The sequence below is a fragment of the Brassica rapa genome, chromosome A02, assembly GCF_000309985.2.
Source record: "Brassica rapa cultivar Chiifu-401-42 chromosome A02, CAAS_Brap_v3.01, whole genome shotgun sequence".
In the NCBI taxonomy this organism is placed as follows: Eukaryota; Viridiplantae; Streptophyta; class Magnoliopsida; order Brassicales; family Brassicaceae; genus Brassica; species Brassica rapa.
The window spans coordinates 26,815,734-26,836,339 of NC_024796.2; the positions used below are offsets into that span (position 1 = coordinate 26,815,734).

The window sequence follows — 20,606 nt, forward strand, 5'->3', positions numbered from 1 at the left end:
ATATAACAGATACCATCGCAAAACTTTCAAAGATGTAATTTACATTTTAGTGTTATATATTGTGTAAATCTATAATATTTTTTTTTTAAATCTATAATGTTATTAGTTATGTTTATTATTCGATTACATTAATGTATAATGATTTGTTTTATACATTTTATTTTATTATTAATTGTTATTATATATTAATATATTTTCGAGTTTGGTAAAATAAATTCATAGTATGAAATAAACAAATTGAGAATCTCCTTCATTTTTTTCTAATTTTTACACACTGAATACAACATATTTTAAAATTTTATTTAGTTACTATAGAATTGATATTTTCTTAGCATAATTTATATTTCTATGTTATTTATTTTAGTATATTGTGGGATTTTATAAGTAAATAGATTATAATAATACTATATTATTAATTATGAAATCAATCGTTGCATTAATTTAAAAGTATTTTTTAAAATTTTATTAAGATTTTGTTAGATTTTTTCCAACATATTTTGTTATAAGTAGAAATAAAATTTAAATTTACAGTTAAAATTTATTTATTAATATCTATATAATTTATAAGATTTTTTAGAAATGTTATATATTAAATATATTAACTTAAATAATCAAATAGATGTAATTGATGAAATAGACCTAGTATGATTTTTTATGGTATTTCTTTTAATAAAGAAGATATAGAATAAAATTATAAAATTTGAAAAATAGCATACCGTTTTATTTTATTTTTTTTATAATAAAATCTTATTTAAATTAATGTATAATAGTATATTTTATTAATTACGAAATTAATCAATGGTATTAATTATATAAAATATTTTAAATTTTTAGAAAGATTTTATTAGATTTTTTCTCAACATTTTGTTATAACTAAAGATAAAATTTAAATTTACAGTTAAAATTGATTTATTATTAATATCTTTAAATATTTAATAGATTAATGTAGATAATTAAATAAATGTAATTAATGAAATGAACCTAATAAGGCTAGTATGACTTTTTAATGGTAGATAAAAATGGTAGTTCTCTTTTAATAGAGAAGATATCAAGAAGAAAAGAAGGAGAGCAACAATCTTCTCTATTAAAAGAGAAGTACCATTTTTATCTACTATTTAGAAGTCTACTAGGACCATTTCTTTAATCACATAATATGACATAATAATTAATAGGAATATTATAATAAATTAATTTTAACTATAGATTTGAATTTTATTTTCAGTTATAACAAAATCTATTTAAAAAAATCTAACAAAATCCTACTAAATTTCTAAATAATTTTTATTAAACATTGCATTAATTAATTTTGTAATTAAGTAATATAATGCTTTCATTTAAATAAATTATCATCTACCACTAAAACGGGTTCAAATTTGTTAATCATGTCAGATTTTTTTATACAAATGACGTTATTAACATATGTTAAAAATTTATTTCTACAGCTATATATTTTCAAAAATCATATGTTGAAGAATATTTTTTATGTGATTATTTCAAATTATGAAAACTCGAAAATGTAATAAAAAAGGTAAAATGTATAAAACAAACCCCTACATTAATAAAGTAATAAGAAACCTAAACAATAAAATTAAAAAGTTATAAAATACATAACACTAAGATATAAATTGTATATTTAAATTTATATAATAATATCAAAATTATATATTTATAAAATGAAAATATACCCGCACGATGTGCGGGATAAACTCTAGTTCAGTTTATGACGGAAGTAACTTGTTTGAGATCAATTGGATCCAAATTGAGGTTAATAAAGTATTAAGGTATTTTCGAGGGAGGATAAAAAGTAGTTAAGAGTTTAAGACTAAGTCAAGGTTTCGGCCTTTAGGTGGGCATTGCGCCAGTTTATGTAATATCCAACTTATCAATTAGGCTGTACAATTTAATTCTTTATCACTCATCTCTTTCAAAGTGAGATCAAATGTAAAAAGCCAATTCGTTTTACTTTCTACTTTTTTTTCTTGGCTTTTTAGTAAAAGGTGAAGAAGATAAATTCACCATTAGACACCTGGTACAGTATAGTTCATACACTTTCAAATTGTTGAAAATCTTACAAGAAACACTAAATATTGGTAACAACAACTAATAAACTAGACGCCTCTATTTATTCAGTCTCATTCTCCTCCTTTGCTATCAATGAAACCTGACGATCTCAGAAGAAAAAGAAAATAGAATGTGCCAGACAAGAATAATAACACGAAACAAAGTCAAATAGATGACTCAGTTCACATGTCATTAGTGATAGCTAATTTCAGGGTACACATGATTTATTAGACATTTATTAACATAAACCCTAATCCTGTTTTTTAAGTTAGATTTCGAGATCCATCAGCGGTCAAACTCTGTTTTCCGTAATAAACAAATGCATATTTTTCTTGGCTGATATTATTTTTGTTTTGAACATTTAAAATAGTCAAGTTGATCTTGTACGTGTGTGAAGCAATAGTAACAGATGTGTATGTGTTCTTAACATTTGTCGTCACATCTTAAATTACAATAAAACACAGGCCGCAAAACCAAAAAACCCCGCTGGTGTATGATTGTCAGATTGTTGTGGTATGAGTGTATTTGTTAATGTGTATGTGTCCATATTCATTTATAAAACCGGTATACTATAGTTGATACACTTTCAAATTGTTGAAAATCTCAAATAGAAACACTGGAAATTGGTAACAATTAACTAATAAACTATACCTCTATATATTCAGTCTCATTCTCCTCCTTTGCTATCAATGAACCTGACGATCTCAGAAGAAAAAGAAAACAGAATGTGCCAGACAAAATAATAACACAAAACAAAGTCAAATAGATGACTCAGTTCACATGTCACCAGTGATAGCTAATTTCATGGTACACATGGAAGAAGTGTAAAAGTAATAACTTTCAAATGTCATCAAATCCCAAAAGGAAGAATATGTCATTTGTTCTTGAGACTATTCACACACTATACAAAGTAATATGAAATTCAAAAGCATATATACTTCTACATCAAATAGTCTTTTTTTTTTAGCACATACCAACTCCTAAACCTCATCATCGCTTCCTTCCGGTCCATGGAGTTCGCTCCTACATATTATAAGCATGTCGTTGTATATTAATGAAACCCTTCCTATATATAGAAGATATAACAGAGTAAAAATATTCACATTACCTCAAAACCCTGAAACTATTTGGATCACTTACCTGTGAGAAAGAAACCACGTACACAATCAATGAACACAGATATAAAGTTGAAGAATTGAGTTTGCTTTGGTGGAATCTGAGTCGTCTTTTCTTACGCCATAAATGCCGATGTCGTTGGAACAACCGACACAAAAGATATCATGGAAGTCACCAGTTGCTTCAGCCAGAATTATTGTATTATAGCTGCCACCAAAATTAAGGATATATATATATAATATTGGATGAAAATCCTCAAGTAACATCAACATGAAACAAGTGAGAAGCGCATATAATACACTTACAGTCTACTGAACACATATACGAGGCAACCATCCTGAAAAGAAAACATCAGAGGCATGTCAAAATGCATGCAGTGTCAAGTTAAAAGATGAGATGTAAGTGTGAGAAATTAAAACCTCGGTCTCCTCAGAGATGATATCACTTTGGACGCCGAGATGTGTCGCACCATTTGCATGTATACACTGCTCCCTCGAGTTCTATCCCGAACGCTCTTCCCATTTTCCACCTACCTGGAGAGACTCCCACAAGATCGTGATTGATATATTAATATTTCCTTCCTCTTTTTCCTTGTTTTATGCAAATAAATTGATACTAGTGTGTTACCAAGAAAATCTAACAAAAGAGAGTTTGAAAATTATATACAAAAATTGAAGATTAATCGGATACCAACAACTTTTTTGTAGATTAATCTATTATAGATATACAAAAAGTCAAACATCTTGCCGTATTGTATAATTGAAGATTAATGGTTTGCCAAAATAATTGGAAGGTTGTGTTGACCTATCATAGTCATCTCAAAAGTTGCGAAACGTATTTGGTTGGATGTTTTTATTTCCAGTTCAAACTGCCAGAAAGTACAAGTTGGATTACTAGTAAAATAATAAGACACCTGCGGCGTACGTGTTTCAAAAAAAAAAAAAAGGCATGATTAACCCTGGTCTCTTAACCATGGTTCTTAATTCGTGATTTGATATTTTTTTTGTTTTTTTATACTTTTTGGCTAAGAGACGTTTCTTATATCTTTTATTTAAGAGACTTAAAAAAAAGTTAAAAACAGTCTATTAGATAAAAACTCCAATTAAGAGACTAAATTTAATCATGGTCTAAAAATAAAAAATAAGACACCTACATACAACTAACTCAATGTTACACAACCAGTACAACAGATACTTCATTCTTTGTGGGTTTTAATCTCAACTCATAAATCTCTTACTTGCAGTAAAAGACATAGATAAAGAGAGTGGTTTCAACACACATCATGATGGGAAACGTATTGTCTAGACTGTTTTAATGGTTTGCCAAAATAATTGGAGGGTTGTGTTGACCTATCACAGTCATCTCAAAAGTTGCGATGCTTGGTTGGATGTTTTTATTTCCAATTCAAACTGCAAGTAAGTACAAGCTGGATTACTAGTACAATAATAATGATACGACACCTGCATACAACTAACTCAATGTTACACAAACAGTACAACCGATAATTCTTTGTGTGTTTTGTTCTCAACTCATAAAGCTCTTACTTGCAGTAGAAGATATAGATAGAGAGAGTGATTTCAAGACACATCTCGATGGGAAACAAAACAAAAGCACATAGATTCTTCAGGCCACAATAGGATCTTCATGTACATATTTCTCAAACTCCTCCCTTGATCTCCCATCCGGATTCTTCTTCCATTCAATAAATTTCTTGGCTGCCTCTATGAATTTCTCCATGTGAAGCCGCTTCCATTCCTGTACCAAATCAAATATTTGAAAAAAGTGTTTGCGCTAAAACCATTAAGCTAAGAAAAGACTAAATCATGTAGTAAGGAGAAATCTTGAGGGAATGAATCAAACCTCGAAATCCCATTCTCCATACATATCAGGATCATCCTTGTTAGCCCATACATAAGTTTCCACTTTCATCTTCTCAGAAGTGTCCTATATAAATTGGAGAGATAAACCCTTCAAATCTTTTAGCAGATTAGTAGACGATGAAGTGAAGTAATAATACTTACGTTTAATACAACCTCAACAGTCTTCCTCACGTATTCATCTCCTTCAATCATATCTAAGTTATCTAGCTGACCATCTGTCAATCCAGTTAGTATCTGCACCAAACCGATCAAACCTTTTTTTCAGAACCAAGAGAACAATGTTAACCAAGAGAACAATAGAGACGAAATAAAAACCTTTCCGTTGCTAAGTCCATTCTCAGAAGGAGAGATACATGCATGCAAACGCCCTTTCAGCCTATACACATGACTGCAAAACAAAACCAAGAAATCAGATTTAACCAGATCTTAGAACAAAAGAAGAAGAAGAAGAAGAAGAAGAAGAAGAAGAAGAAGAAGAGAGACGTACAAGCCGTGGAGCTGAGCGGAGACGGCGACCGGATTGCATCCGAGGATCAAACTGACGACGGATGGTTCTTGGAAACTGCCGTAGACAAAGACATTGTGCGACAGAGATTGATCGGAACTAGTCATTGTCTTCTCTGAAAACTGGTTGGTTTAGTTTTGAAATGAAATCCACGTGAGAGAGAGTTAGTAATATCTTCCTTTATTTATGCACATCATCACGTAACGTAGCTTTCTTTCTTTCTTTCTGTATTTAATACAAAATAAACAGATGTATGGCTGTCTATTTATTGGCTTTAATATTAAATTGCAAAATGTAATATTTATAGTATCTTTGACATTGTGTTGCCTATATTATTGGAGGTAGTTTTTTTTTTTTTTTTTTTTTGAAAAAAAGGGCTTTTGGCTATCATTATTGGAGGTAGTTAATACCTCTGGCTTTATCTTCTGTTTTTTTTATATATATCGGCGAGGTGAGGGTTTCTTGGTAGAGTTCTGTGAGGTGTTAGACTGTTAGTGGATAGGCATGATACTTTGGATTCTCTGTTTAATAAGTATGTGGACCTGCTTGTAGACCAATATATGTTAGCCAAAGTCAAATCTCATTTCCAAATCAGTAAGAAATTTTCTTTTGGATTTGGACCACATACACACAATCCTTGTTCTTCTTCTTTTTTGGGCAAAAATTGTTCCTCTTTCTGACATAAAAACAACATAAATGATAAAATAATATACTTTCATACAACATTGTGTTTGTGTTCCCAACTCACGAACCTTCTTCTTGAGAGCGCCACCAATGGTAGTTTTTTACCATAGAATTCTTAAATCACGTATTACTACATATAATGAATTAAAAATATACAAAAAATTTCGGAAATTACTAATAATATGTTAAATGAGATATTGTTAGTTGGGTTTTCAATTTTTTTAATATACTCTTTATCTAAATACACTAATATATAGTTTTTGAATTTCATGGTAAGAAACTACCATAGGGGTTGCTTATACTCTTATTAGCTTTGAACTTTGAAGCGAGACCGTTTTTTCTTGACAATATAATAACATGGAAACACATTAATTTTTAATGATTAGTGGAAACTTGTCAGCTAATCCATAATGGTTTTAAACCTCCGAATTTCACACCTTTCAGATTTTTTTCTTTTTTAAACTCACCCACCTCTTTCAGATTTTGAGATCGAGAATTTTTCTGAAAGATGGTTTATGATTTTGAGATCAAGAATTGAATTATCAAAGGTACACGATTGGTTAAGAATGTATTTAACCAAGAACAATGTTCTTAACTTCAGAAACTACATTATTAAGGCCACTAAAGTAGCAATAAACAATTTAGTAAAAAAAATAGCAATAAACAAGACATTCTATCTCTATAATATTATTTGAGAAGTCAGTTTTTTATGTGTCGCGCTCACGTTAACTTTCACGATGGTTGATTACACTGATACCCTTAATGAATTTAAAATATTACATTTAAATACTATTACTCATTTTTTTAGTTTCCTTTTTAAAATTTTCCAAATAACATATATAATAAAAAGGAGATATTTATAAAGTTTAAAAAGTAAACTTTAAAACGAAAATAAATGTATATATAATATGATTTCATTAAAAAGGAAAGTTCAGAAATCGAAATATTCCATTTAAAAAAAGATTTATAAATAACACAAAATATACTTTTGAAGTAATAAAATAGTTTCTTTATATCTATATTTTCTTATATGAAATTCATATATTTGTATATAATGTGAATACCAAAGAAAATCAAATACTTACGTAATATTTTAAAATAGCATAACACTATATACTTTAACGAGAGATATATATTATATTTTATCATTATTAAAATTATATGTTTTATTAATATATAATTTGCTTTAAAATTTTATGTTTGTAGAACTTAATATATATATGATCAAGATACCAAAGCAAATCTGAATTCTCATTTTAAGATTATTTAAAATAAATCTCAATTTACCATTCAATAAATCTAAGGCATAAAATTATTTAGAATTTATAAATATTTTAATTATTATAAATATCTCTATAATATTATTTGAGAAGTCAGTTTCTTATGTGTCGTGCTCACATTAACTCTCAAGATGGTTGATTACACTGATACCCTTAATGAATTTAAAATATTACATTTAAATACTATTACTGATTTTTTTAGATTCCTTTTTTAAAATTTTCCAGATAACATATATTATAAAATAGAAAATATTTATAAAGTTTTAAAAGTAAATTTAAAAAAGAAAATATATGTATATATAATATTAATTCATTAAAAAGGAAAGTTCAGAAAATAGTAATATTCCATTTAAAAAAATATTTATAAATAACACAAAATATACTTTTGAAGTAATAAAATAGTTTCTTTATATCTATATTTTCTTATATGAAATACATATATTTGTATATAATGTGAATACCAAAGAAAATCAAATACTTACATAATATTTTAAAATAGCATAACATTATATACTTTAACAAGAGATATATATTATATTTTATCATTATTAAAATTATATGTTTTCTTAATATATAATTTGCTTTAAAATTTTATGTTTGTAGAACTTAGTATATGATCAAGATACCAAAGCAAATATGAATTCTCATTTTAAGATTATTTAAAATAAATCTCAATTTACCAATCAATAAATCTAAGGCATAACATTATTTAGAATTTATAAAATACTTTAATTATTGTAAATATTGATATGTGTTCATGAACTTCCAAAAATGTATGAGTTACTTATGTATGTACTTATATATATGCATGAGATTTTAAAGTATTATCGTTATATTAATTTATGTAATTTGAAATCTGATACTTTAGTTTATTTCTTATTTTATTCTAAACACAATATATCTTAAGGTATACATAATTTTCCTAAAATATATTTACATATTTAAGATAACAACCAGCCTAAATGCAAATAAGAAAATTAATGAAAATTTTAATATATTTAGAATAAAACATTTAATAGTTGATTTCAGAAAAATAGATACAATCAAATATACCCAAATGATAACTAAATCGACTGTAAAAAACAACTAGATATAACATATCTAAAATAATACTAATTAAATAAAAAAATATAATATTATTAGTATAAATTATGCACACAATTTATAAATTAATTTAAAATCAAAAATAAATAGCAATCAATTATTATAATATATTTACTTTATGAATATTTATATCCGTGCATGAGCACGGGAAAATCACCTAGTAACACCCTTAAAAGGAATCCCCGATTTACTTAATATTTTTAACATTCTATAATCTTAAGATATTCTGTTGGTCTTTTCATATTCATTATTTTTATAATATTTTATAATTAAGGTGTTTTCTTTCGTTCAACATTTGTTTTGTCCGACATTTGGAATAAACATCTAAAAAAAACTTAAAAATAAAAAGAACTAACTAATATACGAGATTGAGCATAGAACCGTCTTAGCTTTTAACTTAACTACCTACGAATAGTTGTCGATTTGTTACACTCCATTATGAAAGATTAATATAATGTTTATCAGTATTTGGTTATATGGGGGAGGGCTTAATCACTACCAGTCAAAGCCAAACCATTTGCAACTTCTTGTATTTTTCAAATCAAAATGACTTTTTGGGTTCAGATTAAGACACCAAACTTAACACATATACCTCTTGTTCATATATAGATATAGATACAGTACAACATCTTTGTGTTTTCGAACTCACAAAGTTTATTATAATCTTATGGCCTTGATCACTGATCAGACCCTTTTATTTTTGAGTAAAAGATAGATAAAGATTAGATAACACATTCTTCAAGCCACGGGAGGATCTTCATTTACAAATTTGGCAAACTCTTCCCTTGTTTTGCCATTTGGATTCTTCTTCCATTCGATGAACTTCTTCGACGCCTCTATGAACTTCTCCATGTGAAGCCGCTTCCACTCCTACCAAAATAAAATATCCACACAATATGTTTGCGCCAAAACCATTAAGCAACATAAATATAACATAAACTTAATAAACACTTGTGATTAGTTTTTGATGCTCTGGAAACTTGTAAGCGTATGAGTTCAACCTCAAAATCCCATTCTCCATACATATCAGGATCATCCTTGTTGGCCCATATAAAGGCTTCCACTTGCATTTTCTCCAACGTATCCTGCATAAAGGGAGATCAAAGCTTCAAGCTCTAAGTAATATCATCATAAAAGATCATTAGAGATTATGAAGTGAAACTTACGGTCAATACAACCTCAACAGTTTTTCTCTCGTATTCAGCTCCTTCAATCATATCTAAGTTCTCTAGCTGAGCATTTGTTAATCCGGTTAGTACCTGCACAAACCATCAACCATTTTCAGATATCGAAAACTAGTAATTATAATATCAGAGAAGGAAAAAAATACAAGTTTGACAATAAAAAAGGTTATTCCTTCATTCATCACAAGTGAATTCAAATGAACCAAACTTAATTAGTTTACGTGCATTAAAAAATATCGTGGAGTATACATATTGAACTTATCGTGGAGTATATTAAACCAGAGATAAACAAAAAACAGTGTTCATAGCTTGAGAAAACTCATGAAAATGAATTAAACCCAAATAAAGTAAGATCCTCTTCAGTTACAAAAAAAAAAAAAATAAGATCCTCTATCATACTTTTTTTTTTTTTGACAAAAGATCCTCTATGATACTTGGTTGGTTAAAATTCTAATACCCCAAGAAGATTAACTTGTTTAAATTAGGCTCATAAAAAAAAGTTTATAATTAGTCTCCTAACCTAACAGCTAGCTTGAGGCGCACGTCCTTTGAAAGAAAATCGTTTTCTTGTGAAAGAAGTAATTACATACATGCACAGAAGTTTTTGAAGATTAGGTTTTGTTTGCTAAAAGAAGAGAGATGAGAACAAAACCTTGCCGTTGATGACTCCGGTCTCAAAAGGAGCAATACAAGGATGCAAACGCCCTTTGAGTCTGTACCTGTGACTGCAACATCCACAATAACACGTCTACAATCAATCTAAGCCAAAAGGAAGGACGGAGATGTGAAGTAAGATGCAGTACAAGCCGTGGAGTTGAGCGGAGACGATGACGGGAGTGCATTCGAGGATCAAACCCACGACTGCTGGTTCCTGGAAACTGCCATAGACGAAGACATTGTGCGACGGAGATTCAGAACTACTCATCTTCTTCTTCTTTCTGATAGTGCTCTGTTTGAAAAAATGTGTGTGAGAGAGATGAGTAAGTAGTGGCTCTGTTTATAACCTCGTATCGTAGCCTACTTTCCTTGACTTCTTCTTCCTCCTTATTTTTTTTATTTATCTGGTAAAATGGTCATGAAATGATAATCTTTTTCTTGTTCTTTGTCAACAGTCATACTCTGTTTCTATCATAAACAAAAGCATACTTTTCTTAGTTATTAACATCATTTTTGTTTTGAACATTTAAAATAAGTCAAGTTGATCTTGTACGGTGTGTATGAGTTGTTGACATTTGTCGTCACATCTTAAATTACAATTAAACATAGACCGTACACTACAATTCAAAACCAAAAAAGTCCCCATGGTGTATGATTGTCAGATTGTTGTGGTATGTGTATGAGTGTATTTGTTGTGTCCATGTTCATTTATGAAACTGGTATGCTATAGTTGATACACTTTCAAATTGTTGAAAATCTCAAAAGAAATACTAAAAAATTGGTTAAAATAACTAGTAAAGTAGACACCTCTATTCAGTCTCATTCTCCTCCTTTGCTTTTAATGAATATAACTGATTTAGTCTCAGTTCAAACAGAAACACTAAAAATTGGTAACAATAACTAATAAAAGATACACCTCTAATCAGTCTCATTCTCCTCCTTTGCTATCAATGAACCTGAAGATCCCAGAAGAAGAAAAACAGAATGTGGCAGACAAAATAATAACACAAAACAAGGTCAAATAGATGACTCAGTTCACATGTGATTAGTGATAAGCTAATTGCATTGTACACATAGAAGAAGTGTAAAAGTAAGAACTTATTACACATGTCATCAAAACACCAAAAGGAAGAATATGTGATCTTTTTTTTTTTGTAACACAAACTTGCATTAGAAACTTAGAAAACACGGTTCGTGGATACAAAGACTTCGTTCAACAAGGCTTGCTTTGCAAGAGCATCAGCAGCCTTGTTTTCCGATCGTTGAGTCCAGACAAAGGAAACAAATTCAAAAGCATAGACTAAGTTTAAGATATCAGAGACAATGCCATAGATCTCTGAGTTGGGTACTTCTTCATTGATGGCTCTTATGAGTTGTAGAGAGTCTGATTTGCATAGTACACACCGGATACCCTTGGTGATGCAGCAGGAGAGGGCTTCCCGTAACGCCAGTCCCTCAGCGATCAGTGGGGAGTTAACAAAGTGGCAGTGTGCCATGTAGGATCCAGTCTGGTTTCCTCCGCCAATTGTCCATCCCAGTCCCGTTAGTTGTAGATCTGCACGCCAAGCCCCATCCGAGTGGAGCAAGGTAGCGTTTGTGGGTTCCGGGGGCCGCTGTGTTGGTGGCCTGGTAGATGATGTGGCTTCCGTCTGTTGTTCTCTTAGCCATTCCTGCGCCGCTGATATAGCTTTTGTGATCACTTCCTCCGGGGTAGCGTCTTTATTATTAAAGATTCGGTTGTTTCTAGCAAGCCATAGAGACCATAGAATCCAAGGTGCTAGAGGTCCAGAAGCAATTCCCACCGGTGGGAGGCATGTACGTGAGCAGAGTCCCTCCCAAGCTGAGGTTAAATCTAGCAAACCTCTAACATCAACACAAGTAGAGAAAGGTGCAAGTTTCCATACATTGTGTGCGAATTCGCAGTGAAGGAACAGGTGGTTGATAGATTCAACTGTATCACATCTTGGGCACGTTTGAGCAGGACCTATGTTTCTTAGCGCTAGGAGATCTCCAACCGGAAGTGCCCCCTGGAAGATTTTCCAGAGAAAGAGCTTGATCTTAGGAGAAGTTTGAAGTTTCCAAATGTTTTTTATCCAGTCCACATCCACTGTCGTAATCGGTTGGCGATTCTCTTCGCTTCTCTCAAGTGCCTTTATGTAGCCCGTCTTTGTTGAGTAGATACCAGAGCTGGTTCCGAGCCATATAAGTTTATCCGGTGCTCCAAGTTTGCTCGGCTTTAGGCTGAGTATCCTCTCTTCCTCCTGAGGTAGCACTCGCTGAATGATGGCTCTGTCCCACTCTGTTCCATTTGGCAGCATAAGGTGTTTGACGGTCCATTCGGCGTATTGCTCAGGTGCTGGGCCCATGGGGCGAGCTTGTGAGGAGAGGCTGAGCCAGGGGTCATTCCAAATGCTGATGCTTTCACCGTTGCCAATTGCCCAGCCCGCGTTGCTCATCATGAGGTCCCTGCCAATTAAAATTCCTCTCCATCCATGCGATTCCGCGGCTCTGTGCTCAACTTGTAAGAAAGAAGTGTCCCTGCAGTATTTCCCGGTTAGGACCCTGGACAGAAGCCCCGAGGGGTTGTGATGGAGTCGCCAACTCAACTTCGCTAGATAAGCGTCATTGAAGCTCTCAAAATCTCGGAAACCCAAGCCTCCCTGTTGTTTCGGTCTTGTCATCTTATCCCAAGAGACCCAAGCCATTTTCCTGTTCCCACTTCTTCCATCCCACCAGAAGCGGGTCACTGCTGATTGAATGCGTTTACAGAGCGATCGGGGCAGTTTAAAGCAAGTCATTGCATGGGATGGAATGGGGGAGAGAACACTCTTCAACATCACCATCTTCCCAGCTGTGGATAAATATTTGTTCGACCAGCTGCTAGCCTTTGTCTTTATCCTTTCCACAATCGACGTAAAGAGGTCTCGTTTTTTCCGGCCAAAGTGTTCCGGTAGCCCCAAATACTTACCTATACCACCTTCTTTCGGGATTTGTAAGCAGTCTTTCACCATATTTTTAAGCGTGATAGGGGCTTTCCTGGAGAAAGTAACAGAGGACTTGTTGGTGTTGATTGATTGGCCCGAGGCCATCTCGTACTGGCGCAGAATCTCTTTTAGCGCCAGGGCATTGTCTTTGTTTGCCTTGGCAAAGAACATGGTGTCGTCCGCAAAGAGGAGATGGTTCACTTGGGGACAATCCCGAGCAACCCGGATGCCGGTCAAGAGACCTGTTTCCTGAGCTCTGTTACACAGTCCCGAGAGCACTTCGCTACAAAGAATGAAAATGTAGGGTGAGAGAGGGTCTCCTTGACGGATGCCTCGGCTCGGTTTAACCTTTCCTCTAGGCGAGCCGTTGATGAGGAAGGCATAGGTAACAGAAGAAACACATTCCATTATCCAAGAAAACCATTGAGGGTGGAAACCCAACCTCTCAAGGACCAGCTGAATAAAATCCCACTCGAGCCTATCGTAGGCTTTGCTCATGTCTGTCTTCACCGCCATAGAGCATCTTTTCTTGGCTTGTGAATGTTGGAGGAAGTAGAGTACTTCATGTGTGATAAGTACGTTGTCGGAGATCGCTCTACCAGGAACAAAGGCGGATTGGTTTTCAGAAATGACCATCGAGAGCAGCGGTTGCATTCTTTTAGTGAGGATCTTTGAGATGATCTTGTAATAGACATTACAAAGGGCGATCGGCCTATAGTCTGCGACAACCTTGGGGCTTAAGACCTTCGGGATGAGGCGAACGAACGTCTCGTTAATGTTCGGGGGCAGCTTGCTCGTCACAAAGAACTCTTGTATCTCTTTAACAATGTCTGTCCCAATTGCTAGCCAGTGAGTTTGAAAAAACCCCGCTGAGAAACCGTCTGGTCCGGGCGCTTTATCCGCGTGGATTGAGAAGACTGCTGTCCGTATCTCGTCTGGCGTCGGTATCAGGATGAGCTTTTCATTATCCGTGTTTGATATGATCGGCCTTAGAGCCTTTTCCACCACTCCTTGGATATCAGACTTCTCGCTAGCCAGGGTTGTGAAGAGTGTCCCGAAGTAGCTCACTATTACTTGGGCTATTTGTTCTTCCTCGAACACGGGGTTCCCCTCGCTATCCTCGATCACTGTGAGGGCGTTGGCTCTTCTTCGGTTTTTGGTAGCGGCATGGAAGAAACCTGAGTTACGATCTCCTAATCGAAGCCATAAAAGTCTGCTTCTCTGTCGCCAATAGGCCTCTTCCGCCTTATAAGCCTTCTTCAAATCTTCGGTAATCTGGTGGATCAGTTGGGTATTATTCTCACTGCTCGATTGCGCTGTCTCCAGCTCTTGCCTTTTCTGTTCGATGAGGAGTCTACTGTTTGCCTGGTGCTCTTTGTTCCACCGAGAGATGACCCCACGGATGACCTTGATACGCTCAGCTATCGGCATGTTAGAGGCCTTTGCCCATGCCTCTAGGATTAGCTTTGTCACCTCTGCGTTATCTTTTAGTCTCCGATCGTATCGAAATAGTCCCGGTCTTCTCTTCTTCCCCGGTTCGAATACTGATATAATAGGCCGATGGTCGGAGCCTTCGTAGGCGAGGTACATACATCTGGCGGTTGGGTAGCTTTCTGCCCAGCTTGAGTTCGCAGCAGCCCGATCTAGTCTGCAGCGTACGAAATGTTCTCCTCGCTGTCCTCGCCATGAGAGGGAGTCCCCCGAGTGTTGTAGATCGAATAAGTCTCCTTCGGCAAAGAAGGTCCTCATATCCGAGAAGGATCCTTCCGGTCTCTCTGGTCCTCCAGCTTTCTCCTTGTTTGACAGTAGGTCGTTGAAATCTCCGGTAATAAACCAAGGAGATTCTCGAATGTCCGCGAGGTTGACCAAATGATTCCAAAGATGTTTTCTCATAAATCTATCGTTGTGGCCATACACAAAGGAAGCAAAAAACGATTTGCCTTCAAGTTCAATATAGGTGTCGAACAGGTTTGGGGTTGCGTCCAGTACTTCAAGCTTGATTTCTTGCTTTCAGAATAGAGCGAGACCGCCCGATCCATGTCCTGAAGGCGGGACTAGATCATGAAACTCGTAGCCTAGTTGCTCAAATTTTTCCAATACAAAGCTGTTGGGGTTTTTAGTCTCCATGAGAAAGATGATGTCTGGGTTGATGCTCTTTTTGAGCTCCCGTAATCGTTGAACTGTCAAGGGATTCCCCAAACCTTGACAGTTCCAGCTTGCAATCTTTAAGGAACGGGAGTTGACGGATTCCGAAAATCCGCCTTCTTCCTCTTTGTTGTAGCTGGTATCATATTGCAGATAGGCTGGTTGTCCGAGTTAGAAGGGGTTGATCTCTGTCTACCCTTCTTTTGGGAATCCCCATTCTTCCGGCGGGACGGCCCTGCCTCTAAGACGTTGCCCGTTTTCACTGAGAGTTTGCGCTTGCAAGTTGGAGGTTTTGTCTGCTGAACCTTGCGTTTTCGGGAATTAGAGCCCACCAAGGATTTGGGGCTACTAGCACCTTTCCTTGTGCCCGGTGGTCTACCGGGTTTACGCCTAACAGGAGCTGATTCTGTGGGTGGATTAGGTAGTTGGTTAGGGGGACTTGCTTGGCCTAGGCGAAGAAGAGCTGGAGTTCTTTTTGGGCTCTCGGTAAGAATATTTTCTGTTTCTTGTGCCTGGGGGTTTAAAGACCCTAGCCGATGGAGTGCTGGGGTTCTGTCTGGGCTATTTAGACAGGTCTCCGGGCTTTGATGCCGAGCTAATGCTGCACGCGCCATCTGAGAAACAGAGTCTTCTATTATGCCATTCTGCTCAGCCTGTCTCACTCTTTCCCTACGTGCTGCACTTTCAGCTGGATCAGTACACGAGATGTATTGGGTCATTGTAACTCTGAGTTCCTCTCTTGCTGCGTTCAGAGCTTCAGTTGTTTGGTCTAGTTTCGACTCATTCAAGGGAGTCCCCTTTGCAGAGGTAGGGGTTGTCCTTTTGCAGGAGCTAGATTCTTCTCTGATCGAGTCAATCCTTCCTGTATCTCTAGGAGACAGTCTGTCTCGAACTGGTAAGGCCGGGGGTGGAGGGGCTTGGTTGATCGGAGGCTGCAGAGGCCTGTACACTTCTCTATAATTTGTACTCCGTGAGTTAGTTCCTCCTGCTCCCCTTGAGTAACGGCTGGACCCATAGGGTTGGAACCTTCTACTATGGTTGTCACGGTGTGATAAGTGTTTCCCATAGGTGTCTCTGTTTCTTTGTGGGGGGTGGTTCTCAGAGGGGCGCTGGTCCCTGTTGAGCTTCCTGTCTTGTTGGTACCAGCTTCTGCCCTCAACCAGTCCATGTCTCTCGGATTTTTCATGAATATGTGATCTAATCATGAAACTATTCACACACTATACAAAGTAAATGAGTAATATGAAATTGAAGAACATATACTTCTACTTCAAATTGTCTTTTTTTTTTCTTGAACACATACCAACTCCTAAACCTCATCATCGCTTCCTTCCGGTCCATGGAGTTCGTTCCTACATTTTTGTATTAATGAAACCATTCCTAAATACAATATAAAGGATTTAACAAAGAAAAAAAATGTCACATTTACCTCAAAACCCAGTAAGAACCCCCAGTTACCTGTGAGAAAGAAACCACAAAAGCATTAACACACAGTATAAAATTGAAGAATTGAATTGTCTTAGGGGGTCTTTTCTTACGCCATAAATGCCGATGATATTGGAACAACCGACACAAAAGATATCTTTCACAGCAGAATTGAACGGTCTTTCACCCAGAAATGTATTGAAGCTGCCACCAAAATTAAGGTTATATATATTTGGTTAAAATTCTCATCAAGCAACATGAAATAACTGGGAAGCATATATATACTTACAGTCTAGTGAACTCATATTCGTAACGACCAAACTGAAAATAAAACATCAGAGGCATGTCAAAGGCAGTACGTTTCAAGTTAAAGATGAATGTAAGTTTGAAAAAAAAACCTGATCAATCTCCTTAGAGATGATATCATTGGGGAGTCCGAGATGTGTGTGGCACTTTATGCATGTGTAGAAGGGTCCCTCGAGTTCTATCTCGAACATTCTTCCCATCTCCACCAACCTGATTGTGATTGAGTCTAGAGAAGGTTTAAAACGATAACTGAAACAAGGAAGAAGACTAGACAAAAGAACAATCATCAAGAAAATCGAACACGGTACCAAGAACCAGTTCGCGGTTTCCAAGAAAAGAGATAAAAGCTACAAATGTTGAAGACAATGATTCTCCATGGATTCTCAGTGACAATGCGATTCTTTTCAACGAGTTTAACAGAGGAAAAATGCTTAATATTGCAACGACTAACCGCGAAAGAGTGAGAGATTACGGGGGAGAGAAAGAGAGAGAACTCACGGTGGCCGGAGATGGTGATGCAGCGACGGTGACACAGGCGGAAGATGAGAAGTCGGAGAGATTCTTGGAGCCTTTTGCTTTGGAGTCCGTGAGAGCGGGAGGGAGAGCGTTTTTATATTACGTTTTAAACAAATATCATCATTCGGTTTATTCCGGAAATAATTTGTTTTGAGATCAATTGGATCCACATCGAGGGGGCGTTACTTAAGTATATAAAGTATTAAGACATTTTCGAGAGATGGTAAAAAGTAGTTAAGATTAAGACTAGTCAAGGTTTCGCCATTTGGGTGGGCTTTGAATAGATTTTACGTATATCCAACTTATCAATTGGGCTTTACGACTTCAAATTCTTTATCGATTATCTTTCAAACTGAAATCAAATGACTTCAGTAAGGGCCTTTAGTTTTTTGAGTTTTGATTAAGATAGGATTAAAAATGGTATTGAAATGAGCTCAGACTAATAAAAGAAAACCGAACTTAGAAAACGCTCCAAAAATGATGAATCACGTCCAGCTGAACACTGGCCCTGCTGATCAAAGGCAAATTACTGCATTAATCGCTAAGAATGTGGAGAAGAAGCATAACTGAATGGAAAGCCAATTACCATTTACATATGATTATCATTTTACTTTCTACTTTTATCTTGGATTTTTATTGAAAAATGAAGAAGATAAATTCACCATTAGATGAAAAATAGACATAGCTATTATTATTTTTTAATTAGAATGAACTTTTATTTAGAGAAAATTCAACCATTTTCGAATAAGGCATAGATTCTAATCGCAATTTTTGGGGTAAATTCACTCAGTCTTTTTTTTTTTTTTATAAAAGATGGATGTTTAAAGGTCTTAATTATGTTCTTTAGTATGAAATCATGTTTTTCTTGTTCTTTTCTATTGTTTTGGAGGCGGGGTTCACCCTACTCCAAACCGTGTTTACAAATTTGGTCTAGTACCACTAAGGATCAGAAGAACACAATATGCCTATGAAGGTCAAATGTCCATTTCGCGTTGAGAGGAAATGGATATAACGTCGACGCGATCAGAAGAACACAATATGCCTATGAAGGTCAAATTTGGTCTAGTACCACTAAAGATCAGAAGAACACAATATGCCTAATAAATTATACACCTCTGTATTTCAGTCTAATTCTCCTCCTTTGCTATCAATGAACCTGACGATCTCAGAAGAAGAAAAACAGAATGTGCCAGACAAAATAATAACGCAAAAAAGCCAAATAGATGACTCAGTTCACATGTCACTAGTGATAGCTAATTTCATTGTACACATAGAAGAAGTGTAAAGTAAAGAACTTATTACACATGTCATCAAAACCACAAAAGGAAGAATATGTGATTTGTTCTTGGGACTTTTCACACGCTATACAAAGTAATATGAAATTGAAGAACATATACTTCTACTTCAAGTTGTCTTTTTTTTTTCTTGACACATACCAACTCCTAAACCTCATCATCGCTTCCTTCCGGTCCATGGAGTTCGGCCCTACATATTGTTAGTTTGTTGTTGTATTAGTGAAACCATTTCTATATATATAGAGGGATAGAAACAAAGTAAAAATATAACATTAGTATACCTCATAACCCAGTAAGTATTTGGATCAGTTACCTGTGAGAAAGAATCCACAACATCAATGAACACACATAATAAAGTTGAAGAATTGAGTTTTGTTAGGTGGAATCTGAGTCTTGGGGGTCTTAATTTTCTTACGCCATAAATGCCGATCTCATTGGAACAAACGACACAAAAGATCTCTTTCACCGTTCTTTCAGCCAGAAATGTATTGAAGCTGCCACCAAAATTAAGGTTATATATATTGGTTAAAATTCTCAAGCAACATGAAACAAAGCGCATATATACTTACAGTTTAGAGAACTCATATTCGTGACGACCATTCTGAAAAGAAAACATGAGAGGCATGTCAAAATGCAGTGTCAAGTTAAAGATGAGATGTAAGTGTGAGAAAACGTCGATCACCTTAGAGATGATATCACTGGGGAGTGCGAGATGTGTGTGGCACTTTTTGCATGTATACACTGCTCCCTCGAGTTCTATCACGAACACTCTTCCCATCTTCCACCAATCTGGAGACTACTCTCACAAGGTCATGATTGAGTCTAGAGAAGACTAAAACGATGAGATATGCAAGACAACGACAATAATCATCAAGAACGATCAAGGAGGAATTCAAGAAACTGGAAACGATACCAAGAATCAGTTCGCGAGTCCGAGAAAAGAGATAAAATTTACAACGCGCGCTAGAAAGGAAACCCTAGAATGTTTGCGGAAGAAGAATCCATGGATTCTCACTGATTATCCGGAAGTTGCTAAATGTTGCAGCGATTAAACACAAACGAGGGAGCGAGAGAACTCACAGTGGCCGGAGATGGTGACTCAGAGGCGGTGACACGGCGGGAGATGAGAAGTCAGAGAGAGAGAGTCTTGGAACCAAAAGATGATCTTGTTTTGGAGACGGGAGGAGAGCGGGAGGGAGAGGGTTTTATATTACGCTTTAACCAAATATCAAGAAGAAGAAAAAGGAGAGCAATAATTTGGTTTTTGACGGAAATAGTTTGTTTGAGATCAATTGAATCCACATTGAGGGGGTGTTACATGAATTTCATAAAGTATTAAGCCATTTTCGAGAGAGATAAAAAGTAGTTAAGACTAAGTCAACGTTTCGGCCTTTGGGTGGGCTTTGGGCTGTACAATTTACTTACTTCTTCATCAATTATTTTTCAAAGTGAAATCAAATGCAA

General features: G+C 35.1%; 4 protein-coding genes across 4 annotated transcripts; all 4 read right to left on the reverse strand.

Moving 5' to 3' along the window:
- Nucleotides 1-4,545: 4,545 nt before the first annotated feature.
- Nucleotides 4,546-5,975, reverse strand: LOC103854174 (protein AIG2 B). Its single transcript, XM_009131102.3, has 5 exons — nt 5,545-5,975; nt 5,373-5,445; nt 5,199-5,291; nt 5,038-5,121; nt 4,546-4,932 (listed from the first exon to the last, which is right to left on the reverse strand). The coding sequence occupies exons 1-5, from the start codon at nt 5,667-5,669 to the stop codon at nt 4,801-4,803; spliced, it is 507 nt and encodes a 168-aa protein (XP_009129350.1). The 5' UTR covers nt 5,670-5,975; the 3' UTR covers nt 4,546-4,800.
- Nucleotides 5,976-8,409: 2,434 nt separating this feature from the next.
- LOC103854173 (protein AIG2 A) lies at nt 8,410-10,998 on the reverse strand. Its single transcript, XM_009131101.3, has 5 exons — nt 10,618-10,998; nt 10,467-10,539; nt 9,797-9,889; nt 9,632-9,715; nt 8,410-9,500 (listed from the first exon to the last, which is right to left on the reverse strand). Exons 1-5 carry the CDS (start codon nt 10,737-10,739, stop codon nt 9,369-9,371), a joined length of 504 nt encoding a protein of 167 aa, XP_009129349.1. The 5' UTR covers nt 10,740-10,998; the 3' UTR covers nt 8,410-9,368.
- A 4,682-nt stretch (nt 10,999-15,680) lies between these two features.
- Nucleotides 15,681-17,531, reverse strand: LOC103854170. Its single transcript, XM_033285309.1, has 4 exons — nt 17,424-17,531; nt 17,030-17,058; nt 16,916-16,952; nt 15,681-16,820 (listed from the first exon to the last, which is right to left on the reverse strand). The coding sequence occupies exons 1-4, from the start codon at nt 17,529-17,531 to the stop codon at nt 15,681-15,683; spliced, it is 1,314 nt and encodes a 437-aa protein (XP_033141200.1).
- LOC103854171 (protein yippee-like At3g08990) lies at nt 16,796-20,601 on the reverse strand. The gene is made up of 4 exons (XM_033284888.1): nt 19,712-20,601; nt 19,558-19,636; nt 19,424-19,455; nt 16,796-19,332 (listed from the first exon to the last, which is right to left on the reverse strand). Exons 1-4 carry the CDS (start codon nt 19,918-19,920, stop codon nt 19,290-19,292), a joined length of 363 nt encoding a protein of 120 aa, XP_033140779.1. The 5' UTR covers nt 19,921-20,601; the 3' UTR covers nt 16,796-19,289.
- Nucleotides 20,602-20,606: the final 5 nt, after the last annotated feature.